This window comes from Onychostoma macrolepis, chromosome 05 (assembly GCF_012432095.1).
Source record: "Onychostoma macrolepis isolate SWU-2019 chromosome 05, ASM1243209v1, whole genome shotgun sequence".
NCBI lineage: Eukaryota > Metazoa > Chordata > Actinopteri > Cypriniformes > Cyprinidae > Onychostoma > Onychostoma macrolepis.
Window position 1 is genome coordinate 717,849 of NC_081159.1, and position 21,587 is coordinate 739,435.

Below are 21,587 nucleotides of genomic sequence, written 5' to 3' on the forward strand. Positions count from 1 at the left end.
TTTAGAAGAACATTTCAAATAGCACTCAGAGGCTTCTGCATCTGAACTCTTCAAATATTTCTTTTATTGTCTTTTGGAATTTGCTTTTAAAATCCATTTGGCTCAAAATCAAATGTACCTCTTTGGTTTGAATATCCATAATGCTTTTTCCTATAAGTCTGTCAGTGTCTTTAATTGCTCTGAATAAACAACACTGTGAATCTCTTCTTAGAAATGCTTGTTTTTCTACAAGTGCAGCCGTCAGGTGTGTGTGTGTGTGTGTGTGTGTGATGAAAGATTGTTTAGCTTGAGAAGGTTTTATTGTAGCGTAGTGAACACTTGGACTTTGGTTATTAAGGTGATTATGGTGGTTATGATCTCTTGCCCGAGTGTTCAGGCCATAAAGTCATGCGGTTGACATGTCTGTCTCTGACCTGTGTGTTTACGGGTTGTGGTTAGGACAGTCATTTAACTTAAATATTTGCAAAAATGTTTCCAGCTTTGTATACATGCCCATGGCTGGTCTGTGCTCAAAATTAAAAGGGAAAGTTCACCCAATAATTAAAATTCTATTATCATTCTGTTATCATTTACCTGTAATTACCCCCTAGCAAACTCAGTTTTGGACCTCAACTCTAGTTACAGTTTTTTCTAAATTGCTAAAACACATTTTTTTGAAACCATCACTCATTTTCTCAAAACCTTAAACACAAATCCAAATCTTCAAACTAAATTCACAGAAGCCCTGACTCTTCTGGCAAAATCAAACAAAGAGTCAATAATATACACACTACAGATCATTAGACACACCAGAAAGTGGAGGACAGTGTCCAGTGCATGTAGTTACAAAAAAAGAATGTTTACTGTATATAGTAATCATTTTGCAAATAAAAAAGAAAGCTATACACACACTCAAAAGAAATCACACCTACGTTTGGTGAATATGCCAACAAAAAGAGGACCAAATGTTCCCACAAGGATAGTAAACCCTGAAATATTTGACATTGTTGAGACCAGCCTGCGATCCCCACGAGGGGAAAAATGATTAAAAATAGTAAATGATGTTTATCTGAAAGTGTAAGAATGTAAGCAGGTTTTCTGTAAGGGGTAGGTTTAGGGGATAGAAAATATGTTTTGGTAAGTATAAAAGTAATAGAAGTCTATGGAAAGTCCCCACAATTCACAAACGTGTGTGTGTGTGTATATATATATATATATATTATACAGTATGTATATCAGACATTAGACAGCATGTGTATGTCACCCTAACGTGGTAGTCTTGCAGTTCTACACAAGAATACATTGAAATGACCAAAATACGGTGTATAAAAAAAGTGTAAAAGAAAAGTTCTTTGCATTCTTCTTTTGAACTTTTTGAAATGACTGTTCTTGCTCTTCCTCAGCCTCGTCTTCTCAGATTGACAGATGCACCCATGCCATCTGCGCAGTTTGAACTGGCTTATATTTTGTATATTTAAATATTTAGAAACAAGTGTGAACAGTTTTGAATTATTGAGTGTAAACGATGACAGCCGTGTTGCAGCTTAACTTCTGCTTTCCTGTGTTTTTGTTGTGTGTGTGCATTCAGAACCTCAGGTGTGAGTTTGAAGCATTGTGGGCACAAGCGAGTTCGTCCAAATGGAGAAAATACATGAGTAAAGGTCTCAAATAGTTTGCAGTAGAACGGAGCAATGAAGCAGATGAGACAAAACGCAGAAAATGTGTAAATGAATAGATTTGTCTCTGTGATGAAATGCACTTAAACAGAGGATTTCTCTCAGAGTTTAATAGCTGCACAAATGTACAGTCAAGCTATCATCAATACAGCACTACTAATATCCGCTTCTATGTATTAGCCATATAAATATCTAGCAGCTATACAAACTTGGTTTACAAAAAGTAGGTGATGAGTCATTGTGGTCAGTGGGCGGCTCCTCCTGAGGTGATGTCACTCTTCTGTGAGCGTTTCATTGGTGGAGTCTGTTGGGGTGGGCGTGGTTTGACAGGTGCAGCAGCTTTAGCAGGAGATCTTGGCTGCTGGCAGATGAAGCGGCGGCTGGACCGTCAGCGTCTCCATCCACACACGACTGATCCATACTGCAGCCCTCTGAGTTACGTACAAACCATCACTTACAGTTAGGTCAATACACATAGAAGTGAAAATCCCATTCATTTTCTCAATACATTTATTTTTGTAAACTTACCAGGTAAATCATTGAATAATTTCCCATGAATTATTAAGATAACGTGTGAAATCTTGTTTTATTTATTCATGTTTTGCCCACCACCCAATGTTAACCAAAGGTTTTCTTTTTTATCACCTTTTAGTGTGCCATCACAATCATTTTGTGATTTCATAGAATGATAATAACCATGATTACAAATATAAATTTAATCTCAAAAATTATACTTAAGTGAAAGCAGATTCTGAGTGAAAACTTGAGTGAAAGTGAAAAAGTACATCTTTAACTTGTATTCAAGAATTAAAAATATAGATGTAACGGCAAAAAAAAAAAAAGAGAGAGAGAGATTCTTGTTTAATCATTTTGAATCATCTTCTCAATGCAAAGTCGATTAAACTGCAAAAAAGCTCAATATGCTTCTTCAAATTTGATTATCATAGAAATTTCAACGATGAACGTGCAAACAAACATCAGTTCTAACACATCAAGCATGCATGTTTGAACTTTCTTTTACCATATTTGATGTATTTGATATTTGTACTTAAGATGCAAAAACCTGCAAACATTTGTTTAAATAAAATGGTAGGAGGTAAAAAGTACTGTTTTTTTCTCAGAAAAGTAGTCAAGTATAATATTTGACCCTTGACCACAGAACCTCTTAAGAAAGATATTTTGTGAATTTCCTACCGTAAATATATCAAAACTTAATTGTTGATTAGTAATATGCATTGCTAAGAACTTCATTTGAACAACTTTAAAGGTGATTTTCTCAATATTTAGATTTTTTTGCTCCCTCAGATTCCAGATTTTCAAATAGTTGTATCTCAGACAAATATTGTCCGATCCTAACAAACCATACATCAATGGAAAGATTATTAAAAACTGACCCTTATGACTGGTTTTGTGGTCCTGGGTCACATATAGTAATCAAGTTTAAATTGCACTTGAGTAAAATACAAATCCCCCAAAATAATACTTTAGTACAGTCATCAAGTAAAATTACTTTTATTTCAGATATGAAATGTGTAAAGCTGACCTGAGTCACAGCAGACCCCGGGAGCAGCGCAGAGTCCCTCATAACCGCACGCTTTTCCAGACGCTTCACATGGAGAAGGAAGAAAATCTTCCTCCAGACAGCGGAGTGTTTCTGGAGAACCAACCAAGCAGCCGATACCTTCACCACAGCAGATACTGGGACCAAAACACCGGCCACGATCGCCTGGACCACATGCCATGCACTGCAGAGGACAAGGAAATTAAAGCTCAGTTGTTCAATTTAAGGTCAGGAAGTGAATAAACGCACCTGTCGAGATGGCCAATCCTGTACGGCTCGTTTGCCTCCGATGGGGCAGTTAGAGATGTAGCAGGCCGAGCAAACGGACAGCAGACACAGCAGACCGACCACTGAGAGCAGACTTCCAGACATATCTGTGCCAGAGACACAAAAATAACACAACAGACTCTAAATATGACAGTACTCTTAATAAAGATGCTGTACTTACTTTACCGAGGCTGAAATTGAGAGCTAGTGAAGCGATTCAGCTTTTAAGCAGCGATGTTCATTTGTACGCTGTGAGGAGACTCTTTTTATACCTCTTTGCTGCGTGATTTTATCACGTTATTACCTGTTAGCTACAATCAAGGAGTCTTAGCCATCTAAATGATAATGATGTGACCTGATTAGGTCAGTGGACTGGTCACTACATTGTCCAGTAACAGGGATGTGCGTCATTAACGGCCCGTGATGTGGCATAACATCAGACAGGTGAATTAACACAGGACTATTCATTGTAGAGCTTTCTGAGATTTCACTCTTAAGAAATAAAGTTTCTGAAACTGGGGTTTTCGCAGCGATGCCATAAAAGAACCATTTGGGTTCCCAAACAACCTTTCAGTGAACAGCTCTTAAAAGAACCATGTTTTCTTATTGTGGAGAACATTTTAATAATCTAAAGAGGAACCTTTTCCAGTCTAAAGAACCTTTTGTGGAGTGGAAAGTTTCCATGGATTTTCTTCACGGAACCATTGATGCCAATAAAGAACTTTTATTTTTAACGGTGTTGGTTTTTGACTACATTAAAGTTATTTCTCACTTTTTAACCTAAAAACATTAAACATACAGTGTGCAAAAACACTGGTCATTGCTGAGTTCCAATTATATTAAGTGTAATGTTAAAGTCTATTGATCAGATTAACCCCCAAACTATTCGTCTTGCTGCATTTTCTAGTTGAATGAAACCACTCCTTTTCAAGACACATATGCTTTGTGTCTTTGACTTGTCGACTAATTGGTCAACAGTTATTAGATTCCACCATCAAAGCTCATACTGTCTCATATCGGACACAGGTGTCCCCCAGGGCTCGGTCCTGGGCCCTCTGCTATTCATGCAAAACACCCTTGACTGTGTCACCAGGCATCTAAACAACCATATCATCAAGGTGACTGATGATTGTTGAGACTTCTGTGCATATTAAACCTGTGACAACCATATTCTGTCATATGTTCTGCAACATATATATTATATCAGACGAATGATAATAAATACTAAATTAGACAATAAATCAACTGCCATGTTCTTGAATGCATGACGTGTTTAGATGTAACTCGTGGCAGACTAATGAGCTGCTTGACTCAAGGGAATAATGAATGCTGAAGTGATTAGCCTGTAGAGTCACACGTTAATAACAGAATTGTCACAGTGAACACGTCCTCCCTGCTTTTTTTTCATTCATCTCTGATTAGCCTTTAATAGGTCACATATCTCTTTGATTTAATCTAATTATAGAATTATTACCCCGGGTCAACATAGGCAGCCGCTGATTGATAGTCACATGCAGCTTTTACCACACTGAACCAGTTGCATAGTTACTGGTTCATTCGAATGGTGGAAATATAGCAGCTGAACATATTTCTTTAAAATAAGTACAAACAGTTTTAATATAAAAGTACTATTTAGATTTATTAATAAATAACTGACTGACTGACTGACTGTTGTTTCAGGGTTAAACAGCTGTAATTTTGTCACTGTAAATTGAAAAGGCACCAATGTGTGTTTTTTTAAGTCAATTCTTGCAGCAAAATTTTATAATCTGAATAACTGGATGAATTAATTGAAGCATAGCAAAAAATAAATCTGTTGTAGTCATGCACAACTAATTTTCCTTTTGCACTCATAAGTTTTTATGTTCTTTATGTTGCAATCAGCTGTTAGATTTCCTTTGTTTCTTTATGACTCTTAATCAGTGTTGGGGAGTAACTAGTTACATGTAACAGAATTACGTCATTTAATTACAAAATAAATTTAATTGTAATCAGAAAAAATGTCATTAAATTACAGTTATGAAAATGTTAACGATTACAAACAGGGTTACATCTGAATATTTTCACACACACAGATTTGAATGATTTCTTTCCCAAATTGCATTGACTGCTTATGAGAAATATGAGACACCAAAGTTTCATGAATTTACGTGCATATTTGACAACTGTTTTATTTCATATTTGGGTTTATGTATATGCTTTATTTTTAAGATTAACGTTTTTTCGAAGGCATTGTTAGATGCCAGTGTTTCCCGTCCAGGGACGTGCGAGAGTTCCTCAGGGGCAGGGGCTCAAATGTAAAAAAGGGGCAATATGAGGGAAAAAAAAAAATTAAATTATAGATTGGATACATTGCTATTTTATATTTTTGCAAGAAGTCACTAATAGTTATCAAGCCTGCATTTATTTGTTGAAAATTTTAATATACTTTATTTACTTTATTTACTTAATGCATTTTATGCAATGCTGATTTATTAACCTGTGATACTTTTTTCAGGATTCTTTGATGAATAAAAAGTTAAATAAGAACAGCATTTATTTAAAACGTATCTTTTGTAACAACACAGCCTACACTACCGTTCAAAAGCTTGAGGTCAATATATATATATATATATATATATATATATATATATATATATTCTGATTGACAGCTAGCCGGTGATTATCCCTTACATATACAGTGAGGAAAATAAGTATTTGAACACCCTGCTATTTTGCAAGTTCTCCCACTTAGAAATCATGGAGGGGTCTGAAATTGTCATCGTAGGTGCATGTCCACTGTGAGAGACATAATCTAAAAAAAAAAATCCAGAAATCACAATGTATGATTTTTTAACTATTTATTTGTATGATACAGCTGCAAATAAGTATTTGAACACCTGTCTATCAGCTAGAATTCTGACCCTCAAAGACCTGTTAGTCTGCCTTTAAAATGTCCACCTCCACTCCATTTATTATCCTAAATTAGATGCACCTGTTTGAGGTCGTTAGCTGCATAAAGACACCTGTCCACCCCATACAATCAGTAAGAATCCAACTACTAACATGGCCAAGACCAAAGAGCTGTCCAAAGACACTAGAGACAAAATTGTACACCTCCACAAGGCTGGAAAGGGCTACGGGGAAATTGCCAAGCAGCTTGGTGAAAAAAGGTCCACTGTTGGAGCAATCATTAGAAAATGGAAGAAGCTAAACATGACTGTCAATCTCCCTCGGACTGGGGCTCCATGCAAGATCTCACCTCGTGGGGTCTCAATGATCCTAAGAAAGGTGAGAAATCAGCCCAGAACTACACGGGAGGAGCTGGTCAATGACCTGAAAAGAGCTGGGACCACCGTTTCCAAGGTTACTGTTGGTAATACACTAAGACGTCATGGTTTGAAATCATGCATGGCACGGAAGGTTCCCCTGCTTAAACCAGCACATGTCCAGCCCGACTTAAGTTTGCCGATGATCCAGAGAAGTCATGGGAGAAAGTCATGTGGTCAGATGAGACCAAAATAGAACTTTTTGGTCATAATTCCACTAAACGTGTTTGGAGGAAGAAGAATGATGAGTACCATCCCAAGAACACCATCCCTACTGTGAAGCATGGGGGTGGTAGCGTCATGCTTTGGGGGTGTTTTTCTGCACATGGGACAGGGCGACTGCACTGTATTAAGGAGAGGATGACCGGGGCCATGTATTGCGAGATTTTGGGGAACAACCTCCTTCCCTCAGTTAGAGCATTGAAGATGGGTCGAGGCTGGGTCTTCCAACATGACAATGACCCGAAGCACACAGCCAGGATAACCAAGGAGTGGCTCTGTAAGAAGCATATCAAGGTTCTGGCGTGGCCTAGCCAGTCTCAGACCTAAACCCAATAGAGAATCTTTGGAGGAGCTCAAACTCCGTGTTTCTCAGCGACAGGCCAGAAACCTGACTGATCTAGAGAAGATCTGTGTGGAGGTGGGCCAAAATCCCTCCTGCAGTGTGTGCAAACCTGGTGAAAAACTACAGGAAAGCGTTTGACCTCTGTAATTGCAAACAAAGGCTACTGTACCAAATATTAACATTGATTTTCTCAGGTGTTCAAATACTTATTTGCAGCTGTATCATACAAATAAATAGTTAAAAATCATACATTGTGATTTCTGGATTTTTTTTTAGATTATGTCTCTCACAGTGGACACCTACGATGACAATTTCAGACCCCTCCATGATTTCTAAGTGGGAGAACTTGCAAAATGGCAGGGTGTTCAAATACTTATTTTCCTCACTGTATATATATATATATATATATTTTTTTTTTAAGAAATTAGTTTTTATTCAGCAACGATTTGTTAAATTGATAGAAACGGTGATAGTAAAGTTTGATATTGTTAGAAAACATCTCTATTTTTAATAAATGCTATTCTTTTTAACTTTTTATTTATCAATGAACCCCAAACAAGTATCACAGATTCCAATAAATAAATCAATTTTAAAAATAAAAATTAAGTAACTGTTTCCAACATTGATAATAAATCAGCATATTAGAATGATTTCTGAAGGACCATGCATTGAAGACTGGAGTAATGATGCTGAAAATTCAGCTTTGAATCACAGAAATAAATTATATTTTATTAAAATAGTATATTAAAATAGAAAATCATCATTTTAAATTGAAATAATAATTCACAATATTAGGCTACAGGTTTTTGTATTTTTGATCAAATAAATGCAGGCTTGATGAGCATAAGACACTTTCATAATGCTGCATAATTACCAAAAATGGTAATATAATAAAAGTCCTTTCACGTCACCGTTTCGCCAGCCTGCACTTCACATAACAGGCCTGTAGGTGGCACTTGGGCTTAAATAACTATGATAGTTTCATCAAATAGTAAACGGTGTATATCATACATAAATATAAGTGAATTGAATACTGAATATTGCGATCCCTCCACAAATAAGCTCCTCTGTCCATGTCATTTTCAACCGATTTATGAATAAGAACGGAAAATAACCGCTCCACTTCACATATTATCCAAAGAAATGTGAACTTCTTGTGCGAGATCATGATTGGTTGGTGTATTATAGCTACATGACTAATGGGCATTGATGAATTATGTAATATTCTAAAATATATAACATGTGAATTTTTAATTAAATCGACAGACTAGCTTTGTCTGAACAGACTGGAATATCAACGCCTCAGATCGACAGATATGTAAAAATAAACAGGAATTTTCCGACTTTTGAGCGATTAGTTACTGTTTTGTACAAATTGTCATGTTAATTAGAATTCAAATGCATTTTGTTTTATTGACCACAATATCATTGCTATTTGTCCGAGAAGCCCTTTTTCAAAATAATTTTTTGAAAAAAAAAAAAACCCTAACCCTAACCCTTACATTTTAAATAGAGTAAATTGTAATCTGTAACCTGTTACAAAGTAACCTTCCCAACGCTGCTCTTAATTCATAATCAAACATTGTTAGTATGTTGCATTATTTCACATTCATTTACTTAGTGTTTGTCGGTCTCCACCCTGCTTCAGGTTTCAGCTCCACCTGCTCTGTGCGCGCGCGGCCGAGTCTCCTGCCCGGTGCACCGCATGGGCCGCGCGCGCAGGGCTCTCGTGCTGTCCGTGTAGGGCGCGGCGCGGGGTTTGAGACGCGGCCGCGAGGTGAGTTTCATCATGGCGGCGGAGTTTCGCTTTCTGGCGACGAAATACCGTCAACACTCACGAACGAGCTCAGAATATCGCACTAAAGCGGCTTCGGATCGATTTTAAAGCAGTTCGCTTTCAGACTCATTATTCTCCGAAGGATTATATTTCGTGACATCGCGAGAGTCGATGGATGTGTATTAACTCCGTGACTCTGCGCGTTATTTCTCTCGTTTACATCAGCTGGCTTGCGAGGTGAAAATGTGCTTCAGGTAAATGTCGTTTTCCTGTCGTTCTCGGTGTTTTTGTCTTTATTCTGCGTGTTGTTGTCTGATCTCTGACAGTCAGCTGATACTCGGTCATTATGCAGATTTAAAAAGGGGCAATATGAGGGAAAAAAATTAAATTATAGATTGGATACATTGCTATTTTATATTTTTGCAAGAAGTCACTAATAGTTATCAAGCCTGCATTTATTTGTTGAAAATTTTAATATACTTTATTTACTTTATTTACTTAATGCATTTTATGCAATGCTGATTTATTAACCTGTGATACTTTTTCAGGATTCTTTGATGAATAAAAGTTAAATAAGAACAGCATTTATTTAAAACGTAACTTTTGTAACAACACAGCCTACACTACTGCTCAAAAGCTTGAGGTCAATATTTATATATATATATATATATTCTGATTGACAGCTAGCCGGTGATTATCCTTACATATATATATATATATATATATATATATATATATATATATATATATATTTTTTTTTTTTTTAAGAAATTAGTTTTTATTCAGCAACGACTTGTTAAATTGATAGAAACGGTGATAGTAAAGTTTGATATTGTTAGAAAACATCTCTATTTTGAATAAATGCTATTCTTTTAACTTTTATTTATCAATGAACCCCAAACAAGTATCACAGATTCCAATAAATAAATCAATTTTAAAAATAAAAATTAAGTAGCAACTGTTTCCAACACTGATAATAAATCAGCATATTAGAATGATTTCTGAAGGACCATGCATTGAAGACTGGAGTAATGATGCTGAAAATTCAGCTTTGAATCACAGAAATAAATTATATTTTATTAAAATAGTATATTAAAATAGAAAATCATCATTTTAAATTGTAATAATAATTCACAATATTAGGCTAAATAAATGCAGGCTTGATGAGCATAAGACACTTTCATAATGCTGCATAATTACCAAAAATGGTAATATAATAAAGTCCTTTCACGTCAGGCCTGTAGGTGGCACTTGGGCTTAAATAACTATGATAGTTTCATCAAATAGTAAAGGTGTATATCATACATAAATATAAGTGAATTGAATACTGAATATTGCGATCCCTCCACTAAGCTCCTCTGTCCATGTCATTTCAACCGATTTATGAATAAGAAGCGGAAAATAACCGCTCCACTTCACATATTATCCAAAGAAATGTGAACTTCTTGTGCGAGATCATGATTGGTTGGTGTATTATAGCTACATGACTAATGGGCATTGATGAATTATGTAATATTCTAAAATATATAACATGTGAAGTTTTGTACAAATTGTCATGTTAATTAGAATTCAAATGCATTTTGTTTTATTGACCACAATATCATTGCTATTTGTCCGAGAAGCCCTTTTTCAAAATAATTTTTGAAAAAAAACCCTAACCCTAACCCTTACATTTTAAATAGAGTAAATTGTAATCTGTAACCTGTTACAAAGTAACCTTCCCAACGCTGCTCTTAATTCATAATCAAACATTGTTAGTATGTTGCATTATTTCACATTCATTTACTTAGTGTTTGTCGGTCTCCACCCTGCTTCAGGTTTCAGCTCCACCTGCTCTGTGCGCGCGCGGCCGAGTCTCCTGCCCGGTGCACCGCATGGGCCGCGCGCGCAGGGCTCTCGTGCTGTCCGTGTAGGGCGCGGCGCGGGTTTGAGACGCGGCCGCGAGGTGAGTTTCATCATGGCGGCGGAGTTTCGCTTTCTGGCGACGAAATACCGTCAACACTCACGAACGAGCTCAGAATATCGCACTAAAGCGGCTTCGGATCGATTTTAAAGCAGTTCGCTTTCAGACTCATTATTCTCCGAAGGATTATATTTCGTGTCATCGCGAGAGTCGATGGATGTATATTAACCCGTGACTCTGCGCGTTATTTCTCTCGTTTACATCAGCTGGCTTGCGAGGTGAAAATGTGCTTCAGGTAAATGTCGTTTTCCTGTCGTTCTCGGTGTTTTGTCTTTATTCTGCGTGTTGTTGTCTGATCTCTGACAGTCAGCTGATACTCGGTCATTATGCAGATTTAAAGGAAACGCGTCCGCACACAAAACATTACATCATTTCATTAAAATAATCACACTATACTATTTCATAAATTAATACTAGTGTTATATCACAGTGATTATTTTGGTTGTTTACGAATCAAAAACATGCATCCGCCTGCTAGTGCTTTCGTATTTAATAAATGCAAATAAGATCATGTGTTGATGTTTGTGTAAATATTATAAAGTACTGATATGTTTGGGATTAGTGATGATTTGCTCTGTTGTTAATAAATGCTATTCTTTTAACTTTTATTTATCAATGAACCCCAAACAAGTATCACAGATTCCAATAAATAAATCAATTTTAAAAATAAAAATTAAGTAACTGTTTCCAACACTGATAATAAATCAGCATATTAGAATGATTTCTGAAGGACCATGCATTGAAGACTGGAGTAATGATGCTGAAAATTCAGCTTTGAATCACAGAAATAAATTATATTTTATTAAAATAGTATATTAAAATAGAAAATCATCATTTTAAATTGAAATAATAATTCACAATATTAGGCTACAGGTTTTTGTATTTTTGATCAAATAAATGCAGGCTTAATGAGCATAAGACACTTTCATAATGCTGCATAATTACCAAAAATGGTAATATAATAAAAGTCCTTTCACGTCACCGTTTCGCCAGCCTGCACTTCACATAACAGGCCTGTAGGTGGCACTTGGGCTTAAATAACTATGATAGTTTCATCAAATAGTAAACGGTGTATATCATACATAAATATAAGTGAATTGAATACTGAATATTGCGATCCCTCCACAAATAAGCTCCTCTGTCCATGTCATTTTCAACCGATTTATGAATAAGAACGGAAAATAACCGCTCCACTTCACATATTATCCAAAGAAATGTGAACTTCTTGTGCGAGATCATGATTGGTTGGTGTATTATAGCTACATGACTAATGGGCATTGATGAATTATGTAATATTCTAAAATATATAACATGTGAATTTTTAATTAAATCGACACACTAGCTTTGTCTGAACAGACTGGAATATCAACGCCTCAGATCGACAGATATGTAAAAATAAACAGGAATTTTCCGAGTTTTGAGCGATTAGTTACTGTTTTGTACAAATTGTCATGTTAATTAGAATTCAAATGCATTTTGTTTTATTGACCACAATATCATTGCTATTTGTCCGAGAAGCCCTTTTTCAAAATAATTTAAAAAAAAAAAAAAAAACCCTAACCCTAACCCTTACATTTTAAATAGAGTAAATTGTAATCTGTAACCTGTTACAAAGTAACCTTCCCAACGCTGCTCTTAATTCATAATCAAACATTGTTAGTATGTTGCATTATTTCACATTCATTTACTTAGTGTTTGTCGGTCTCCACCCTGCTTCAGGTTTCAGCTCCACCTGCTCTGTGCGCGCGGCCGAGTCTCCTGCCCGGTGCACCGCATGGGCCGCGCGCGCAGGGCTCTCGTGCTGTCCGTGTAGGGCGCGGCGCGGGTTTGAGACGCGGCCGCGAGGTGAGTTTCATCATGGCGGCGGAGTTTCGCTTTCTGGCGACGAAATACCGTCAACACTCACGAACGAGCTCAGAATATCGCACTAAAGCGGCTTCGGATCGATTTTAAAGCAGTTCGCTTTCAGACTCATTATTCTCCGAAGGATTATATTTCGTGACATCGCGAGAGTCGATGGATGTATATTAACTCCGTGACTCTGCGCGTTATTTCTCTCGTTTACATCAGCTGGCTTGCGAGGTGAAAATGTGCTTCAGGTAAATGTCGTTTTCCTGTCGTTCTCGGTGTTTTTGTCTTTATTCTGCGTGTTGTTGTCTGATCTCTGACAGTCAGCTGATACTCGGTCATTATGCAGATTTAAAGGAAACGCGTCCGCACACAAAACATTACATCATTTCATTAAAATAATCACACTATACTATTTCATAAATTAATACTAGTGTTATATCACAGTGATTATTTTGGTTGTTTACGAATCAAAAACATGCATCCGCCTGCTAGTGCTTTCGTATTTAATAAATGCAAATAAGATCATGTGTTGATGTTTGTGTAAATATTATAAAGTACTGATATGTTTGGGATTAGTGATGATTTAGCATGCTTTGCTCTGTTGTTTGTGTTCTTGAGCTTTAATCTGACCTCAATATCACTGACATACACTGCACTCATATTCTCCTAGCCTACTACACATGCACTTATTTACAAAATATTCATAATTTTATGAACACACATCAGCCATATTTTGGCACAATAGAGACTGAGAGCACAGCTGCTCCATAGATGCATTTCAGGGTTAACTAAATGTATTCATAAACATTTTTTGGTTACTTGAAAGAAAATAAACTAAAATAAAATTAATATTAAAATAAGTGAATATAAAAAACAAACCAAATTTATTTATTAAACCTGTTTATTATTTTTAAACTTTATTTCAGCTAGTTACCAAAGCGGCATTTCTCATTTTGTTTGATGCACTAAAATAACTAATAATAAAAAATAACTATAACTTTAAAAAAAAAAATGAATAAAAGCTATATAGATATATAAAAAACTAATAAACATGTCAAATAAAAACTCCACCAAAAATAAAAAAAATTAAACTACAATTAAAATGAAAAGAGAAAATATAAAAATGAATGGAAGCAGTGCTGCAGGTGTTTTGTTTGCGGTGTGTCATCTGATCAGTCCCTCCCAAACACATGTGTTAGTGTAACCAAATGCATCAGTGCCTTGTTTAAACATCACAGGTAATGCTGGCAAGTCCCTTTCGTTGCCTGTGTTCACCTGTATCTTGTGTTGTAGTATTTTAACATTATTTAATTTAATTTATCAGTCCACTGCGTGTTATCAGACACCGCCTGACTATCCTGACCCAGGAGACGCTTGCATATTGAGTAAGTGGCGGTTATGATATTGTGAAGACTGTGATAGTGACTCATTTACGCAATACTCTGAGGGCAACAGGATAGTGTTGTGCATTGTAGTGTCCTTTACACAATGCAGTGAAGGCGGTGTGTTGCAGTGCATTTGCTGGAGGACATGTGCTGGATTCCTGACGTGTAGAATTACTGCGAGCTGTTCTAGTTCAGCTGTTCCTTAGTCTTACAGAAATGGCATGGAAGATATAGGCCTAAACTTGAAATTGCATGGAAAAAAACTCTGAATTGTGTGAGAGAAATTGCAAGAAAAAACTTTTATTGTTTAGATATAAACTGAGAATAGCAAGAAAAGACTGAATTGTGACAAACTCAGAATTATGAGAAAAAAAACTCAGAATTGTGAGATATAAACCCTGAATTGCAACAAAAAACCCTGAATTGTGAAAAATAAACTCAGAATTAAGAAAGTAAACTCAGAATTGCGAGAAAAGACTGAATTGTGGCAAAAACCTCTGTGATATAATTGTGTGATATAAACTCTGAATTGTGAGAAGAAAAAAAACTCATTTGTGAGGAAAAAGTTGGTCTCAAATAATGTTGGATATAAAGAGCTTACTGTTTTACCCAGCTGTATGTCATTAATGAATAGTTGTAAATTATTATTAATATGAATGATCTGTTTTATACGTTAGACTGTTTTTAATATTATTCTATTTAAGTCCCTTCAAATCCTAAATATTTGGTTGGATGATTTCTTCTGTGCAGGTAGTTTTCATTTGCGGTGTTCCTCAGGGCTCCGTCAGCGGCCCGTCCGCATTCAGCATGTCCTCCACAGCCGTCCCCAAACCTTCTCCTGCACTCTCAGGCCTGGACAATCTCTCCATATCGTCTCTTCTATCTGGAGACCTGGAGGAGGACGGCGAGAGAGCAGACGAGGATCTGGCCGATCTGGAGGTGAACCCCTACGATGGGCTGCCGTTTTCCTCGCGCTACTACAACCTTCTGGAGGAGCGGAAGCAGCTGCCCGTGTGGAGTCTGAAGCTCAGTCTGCTGGAGCACATGGAGTCGCACAGCATGATCGTCCTGAGCGCAGACGGAGGAGCGGGGAAGAGCACGCAGGTCCTTATGTACATCACAAACACTCACTGCTTCCTGCTCCTGATCTGTTGATAGTTCCCAGGTGTCTCAGCGTGTTCAGTTTCTCAGAAGTGTAACTAGTTCTCACAAAAAATGAATATTCTGTCATCATTTACTCATCATTTAGCCTACCACCAACATGAGTTTCTTTCTTCTGTTGAACACAAAAGAAGATATTTTGAAAAATGTTTGCAAACAAACAGTTGCCATTGACTTTCATAGTATAGAAAAAAAATAAAAATACCATGGAAGTGAAATGGAGACCAGCAAATGTTTGGTTGCTGACATTCTTCAAAATATATTTTCTTGTGTTCAACAGAAGAAAGAAACTCAAACAGGTTTGGAGCTACATGAGGGTGAATAAATGATGACAGAATATTCATTTTTGGGTGAACTGTCCCTTGAAGTTCAACATGCATTTGCAACGACCTCTAAGTATGATAGTTGCAGTGTTTTACTTCAACGTTACATTAATAAAGTTATTATTCTCAAATTACACTATTGATAAAGATACACCTGTCTAGGGTAACTGTTAATGAACCAACAATTAGTCAATGAAAAGACGGCATCTGTCTCATGCTGTTGATCACCACTGAAAAATAACTCGTCCCTCTGTCTGTAAAAGCAAAGAAAGTGACACTATTTAGCAATAAAGCACTTGAAGCCTGTGGTCACGGCTAAAGGTTGCTGTCAGGCACAACACACAGAGCAGTGACTGTTTTATTGCTTTTATAACACAGTTACTACGTAATAAACATGAATGATCATGTGACACTGAAGACATGATTAATGGCTGCTAAAAATTCACATTTGCATTGCAGAAATAAATTACGTAGAATTACAATAGAAACGTTATTTTAAATTGTAATAAATGCAATTTATAAAATAAGACTTTTTTTAGTCTGTAGTGGATTCAGTGTGCAGCTAGCTACCTTCTTGTTTGTTTTGAAATTTAATAATAATTCACAATATTTCTGTTTTTACTGTGTTTGTGGTTAAATAAATGCAGCCTTGGTGAGCAGAAGAGACTTCTTTCAGAAAGATAAACTTAATAAAATAAAGCTTTTTTTAAATTATCAAGCTATTTGACACAAATACAGGCATAAGCATGCTTCTGCTAATAAACGCTCCAGTACGGTTGACCCGCAGGAATCCAGTGTGATTGTTTACTGTCAGCGTGACTCGTATGATCTTCTGTGGTGATGGACAGTATGTCACAGATGCTGTCAGAAGAGCTTAACATGTACAGTATTATACCCAAAACATTCCTTTAGGATCAGGGCTTGAAACCAGAAGGCTGCATGTTCAATTCCTTGAAGTTCTATTCTGTTCAAAGCTGTTCCATTCCTTTCCGTTCTGTCTTGTCCCATTCCATTCTATTCAATTTTATTCTGTTCTATTATATTACATTCTTTTATGTGCACTTTAAAAAAAAAATTGGTTCTATTCCATTTTATTCCGTTCTATTCAGTTCTATTCTATTATACTTAATTCTATTTCATTATATGCTATTCTATTCTGTTATGTTGTATTCTATTCTGGTTTGTTGAATGTCTTTCAATTCTTTTTCTATTCTATTCTATTCTATTCTATTCTGTTCTATTCTGTTCCATTCTCTTTTATTCTGTTCTGTTATTTAATTCCAATCCTTTTTTAGTTTATTCTATTAAGTAAGTAAGCAGCTGCATTCTGAACTCTTTGTAAGTGTTTAATAGAGCTCTTTGGTAACTCAGCAAAAACACTGTAGCAGTAGTCAAATCTAGACGTAACAAATGCAAGTTTCTCACTGTCAGAAGGGGAGAGCATGTCACGTACTTTGGAAATATTTCTGAGGTGATAATATGCTGTTTTAGTAACAATGCTAATATGTTTTTTAAAACTGAGGTCACTATCAAATATAATTCCTAAGTTCTTAGCCTGATTACTGGTTTTTAGTGATAGAGAGTCAAGATGTGAAGCAATAGATCCTCTCCGCACATCATTACTGATAACAAGTATCTTTGTTTAGCTGTAAATAGTTCTGGGATATCCACAATGTTATGCTCTCTATGCAGTCAAGTAGTGTGGAAATTTAATTATGGGCATCTGGTGCAAGTGAAAGATAAAGTTGTGTGTCATCTACATACTATTTCATTCCGTTATGTTCTATTGTATTCAGTTCAGTTCAGTTGTGTTATTCTATTCTATTCTATTCTATTCTATTCTATTCTATTCTATTCTATTCTATTCTATTCTATTCTATTGTCCTCTGGTCTTATTATATTTTTATTATTTTCTATTCTATTATGTTCCATTCCATTGCATTGTATTCTGTTTTATTCTTCCTCATTAATCACTCATTTCTTGCACTCTTGAGTCATGCAGTCTTAATTGATCTGCATCTACATTCTATTCTATTCTACTCTGTTCTATTCTGTTCTGTTTTGTCATATTCTATTTTATACTATTATTTTCTATTCAATTCTGCTTTGTCTTAATCCATTCTATTCTACTCTATTCTATACTGCTACATTCTATTCTATTCTGCTTTGCTCTATTCTGTTCTGTTCGATTCTGCTACATTCTGTTCTATTCTGCTACATTATATTCTGTTCTGTTCTATTCTGCTACATTCTATTCTATTCGGCTACATTTCTATTCTATTCTGTTCTATTCTTTTCTATTCTGTTCTGCTTGTCCTGTTCTGTTCTATTCTATTCTATTCTGCATTGTCCTATTTTATTCTGTTCTGTTCTGTTTGGTTCTATTCTATTCTATTCTATTCTATTCCATTCTATTCTATTCTATTCTATTCTATTCTATTCTATTCTATTCTATTCTGCTCTGCTCTTTCCCGCTCTCTGACGTGTCTCTGCTCTGCTCTGTTGTGACTGGAGTGCAGGTTCCTCAGTGGTGTGTGGAGTTCGCTCTGTCTCACGAGTTCTCTCAGGGTCTGGTGTGCTGCTGTCAGCCGTATGCGGCGGCGGCCTGCGGTCTGGCGCTCAGAGTGGCCGATGAGATGGACTTGAGTCTGGGGCTGGAGGTGGGCTACAGGGTCCCTCACGAGGACGGCTGCACGCCGGACACTATACTGCGGTACGAGATGTTGCTCGCCGCTCTCCGCCACTGCTCTGCGTCGCTTTAACGCCATAGTAACGTTTGCTCTCTGCAGGTTTGTCACAGACTCTCTCCTGCTGGAGGAGATGATGTCGGACCCTCTGCTGCGGCAGTATGGGGTTCTGGTCATCGACGAGGCTCAGGAGCGCACGGTGGCCACGGATGCGCTGCTGGGGCTGCTGCGTGATGTGTGCCGCCAGCGCTCCGAGCTCAGGGTGGTGCTGCTCACCGAGCCTGCCGTCGCACACACCTTCGCCAGCTTCCTGGGAGAGAGCGTTCCTCACCTCAGCGTTCCCTCGCTAAACAACTCCTCCGAAATACTGTACCGAGAGCCGCACGCAGGACGCGACCTGGCCACAGCTTCCTGTCACATGATCCTGGATCTGCACCGCAGGGGAGAGGAAGGAGACATACTGGTGTTCCTCCCCAGTGTGCAGGTATGAGTCTCTACGAGTCACGCCGACGCTGAAGCGCTTTGAGTCAGTAAGAGGATCTGATCCTTTATCTGCTGAGGATCGTTCACACACTTCAACAATGAATGTACTCACCCTCAGGTTACTCAAAGTAATACGTGGCCCTGGACCACAAAACCAGTCATAAGGGTCAATTTTTTAAATTGAATTATTCATACATAATCTGAAAGCTGAATAAATAATCTTTCCATTGATGTATGGTTTGTTAGGATACAACTATTTGAAAATCTGGAATCTGAGGGTGCAAAAAAATCTAAATATTGAGAAAATCACCTTTAAAGTTGTTCAAATGAAGTTCTTAGCAATGCATATTAAAATATCTTAATGGAACATGATGTTTACTTAATAGTTAGTAAGGTAGCTGTTAAGTTTAGGCATTGGGTAGGATTAGGGATGTAGAATATGGTCATGCAGAATATGTGCTTTATAAGTACTAATAAACAGCCAGTATGTTAATAATATGCATGGTAATAAGCAACTAGTTAATAGTGAGAATTGGTCCCACAACTTCTTTTTAGTCTTTTTTTTTTTTTGGAGCTTGACTTTATAAATCTACCTTCTAAACATCTTTTTTTACGTTCCGTTCAAAATCTGATATGTGACCCTGGACCACAAACCCAGTCATGAGTCACACGGGTATATATTATCGATTTTTCCAAAATAAAGGCCAAAAATAATTAGAATATTAATAAGCAGCAAATGAGTTTATTGAGGCAAAAGTCGTAGTTAATGGTTTTTTAATAGTGAGCGTTGGACCTTAAAATAAAGTATCACCAAGAAATCTTCTGCTGTTATCCTCTCATTCCGTACATTTTTGTCTGTGCAGTTTAGGGCAGGATTGAAAACATCAATTTCTCTGTTTTAATTGATTCTCGTTTTGATATTGATTCTTAAATCCCAAAACTTGATCTATGTTGTTTTCAGTTGATGTGTAAACAAAATGTAATGAAACATTATTTGTAGTGCCTCCCGTCCAAAAAATTGCAATAAACTTCGCCGTTACTTTTGATGTGAAATAGTCTCAGTTTTAAATTGTCAGTTTTCCCAATTAAATCATTAAATGCTGTTTTGTGGCTCTGAGAGATGGCTTTAATGAACCGATCATCTCTTCCTCTTTACTACTAGTTACAGCATCAAATAAACCTGAATGAACATCAGAAGAAACAAAACAACTTACTGAAATCAATCATGAATTAAATAATCAATCAATCAATCAGTGATTCAACTGCAGAAAGATAAATCAGCTTGTGATCAATAATATTCAGTGACCATAAACTCGAGAGTCAGCTAGAAACTCTATAGAGGAGCATTTTGATAAATATATGCACTGTATTACATATTCATGATATTTTCAAAACTCGTTTATGTGCTGTCACTATCAGGAGAACAATATCATCACATTAAACCTGCAAATGCTCACACACACAGAGGAAAGTCTTCATATGTGGAGAGCAGCAGACTAGTGTGCTGTTTCCCTGCACTGACCTCTTCATTATAATCTCACACACACACACACAGACACACACACACACACACACACACACACACACACACACACACACACACACACACACACACACACACACAGACACAGACACACACACACACACAGACACACACAGACTCTCCTTTTGTCAACAGCATCACACTCTCATTCAGTCCCTTGAGCAAACTGACCTCATTCTGCTGGAGAAACACCGTCAGAAAGAGAGTGTGATTTCAGAGATCATGAGAGTAAATTACACCTGTCCTGTTCACTTTAAACAACTTAAGTTTGGATTTAATGTTAAAAACTGGAATTTACATCCTAATGCAAAATATCCTTTTGCATGCTGCATTATTCACAAAATCAAACAATTACAGAGGACTAATGTTTGCTTTCAGACCCTCATATTTGAGAAATAAACTGTACATATTTACTTAAATATTATTTATGTATATTTATTTATATTTAAATATACAGAAAATCCTGTAATGAATCATTTCTCCCGTTGCTGTGAGTTTATTCCAGGACTGTAGCTTCATTCGTGAGGCACTGTATTTACTAATATATTATTTGTTAATATTTTGAACTAGCTTTTATTGTTTTGTTTTTCTTTAACTTTTAGGTTATTTTGTTATTTTTGTTATACATGTATGTTTAGTTTTAATTGATTTTCATTTCAATTTTAGCTTTAGTAATTTTAGTACTTCATTAGTAGCCACATTTAAAAAGTTTAGTATAGCAATTTAGTAGCAACATTTTAACATTTTCAAATCATCAACATAAACTAATTTTAATAGTTGTGTTTTTAAATTTACAATAACAACATCTAAAATAAGTTTAGGTTTATAGATTAATAGTTAAGTTTATAGTTTTATTTATTTGGAATTTTTTTTTTTTTTAGAATTTACTAAGTTAATTATTATTTTAAGTAATGACCTTTTATGGTGTTAGTTTTAACAACAACAACACAGTCAGAATGAGATCTACTGGAATCTACTGTACATATTTATTTATCGATGTATCTATTTATTTATATTTAAGTGAACACACAGAGAGCCTCATCAGGGATGTGTGTGTG

At 36.3% G+C, this 21,587-nt stretch overlaps 2 protein-coding genes across 13 annotated transcripts in view; one reads left to right on the plus strand and one right to left on the minus strand.

The window, feature by feature from the left end:
• Positions 1 to 9,113, minus strand: oxt (oxytocin). Of its 3 annotated transcripts, none has more exons than XM_058775637.1 (4): positions 8,974 to 9,113; positions 3,466 to 3,590; positions 3,199 to 3,400; positions 1 to 2,086 (listed from the first exon to the last, which is right to left on the minus strand). In XM_058775637.1, the coding sequence occupies exons 2-4, from the start codon at positions 3,586 to 3,588 to the stop codon at positions 1,947 to 1,949; spliced, it is 465 nt and encodes a 154-aa protein (XP_058631620.1). In that variant the 5' UTR covers positions 3,589 to 3,590; positions 8,974 to 9,113; the 3' UTR covers positions 1 to 1,946. The 3 variants fall into 3 exon arrangements, with proteins under 3 accessions (XP_058631620.1, XP_058631622.1, XP_058631621.1); XM_058775639.1 differs by lacking the exon at positions 8,974 to 9,113 and adding an exon at positions 3,665 to 5,106; XM_058775638.1 differs by lacking the exon at positions 8,974 to 9,113 and having other exon boundaries at positions 3,466 to 5,105.
• Positions 9,020 to 21,587, plus strand: part of dqx1 (DEAQ box RNA-dependent ATPase 1) — a 22,789-nt gene continuing 10,221 nt past the window's right edge. For 5 of the 10 annotated variants that reach the window (XR_009271314.1, XR_009271315.1, XM_058775629.1 and 2 more), the window contains exons 1-4: positions 12,915 to 13,195; positions 15,083 to 15,436; positions 18,336 to 18,529; positions 18,606 to 18,987. Coding sequence is in view for 8 of the 10 variants with exons in the window: in XM_058775629.1 (XP_058631612.1) it covers positions 15,140 to 15,436; positions 18,336 to 18,529; positions 18,606 to 18,987 (873 nt within the window). In the remaining 2 variants the exon portion in view is untranslated. Of the gene's footprint in view, positions 9,134 to 9,304; positions 9,388 to 10,947; positions 11,079 to 12,837; positions 13,196 to 15,082; positions 15,437 to 18,335; positions 18,530 to 18,605; positions 18,988 to 21,587 lie in introns of those variants that run through there. The other 5 variants (XM_058775630.1, XM_058775631.1, XM_058775633.1 and 2 more) reach the window with 5 other exon arrangements.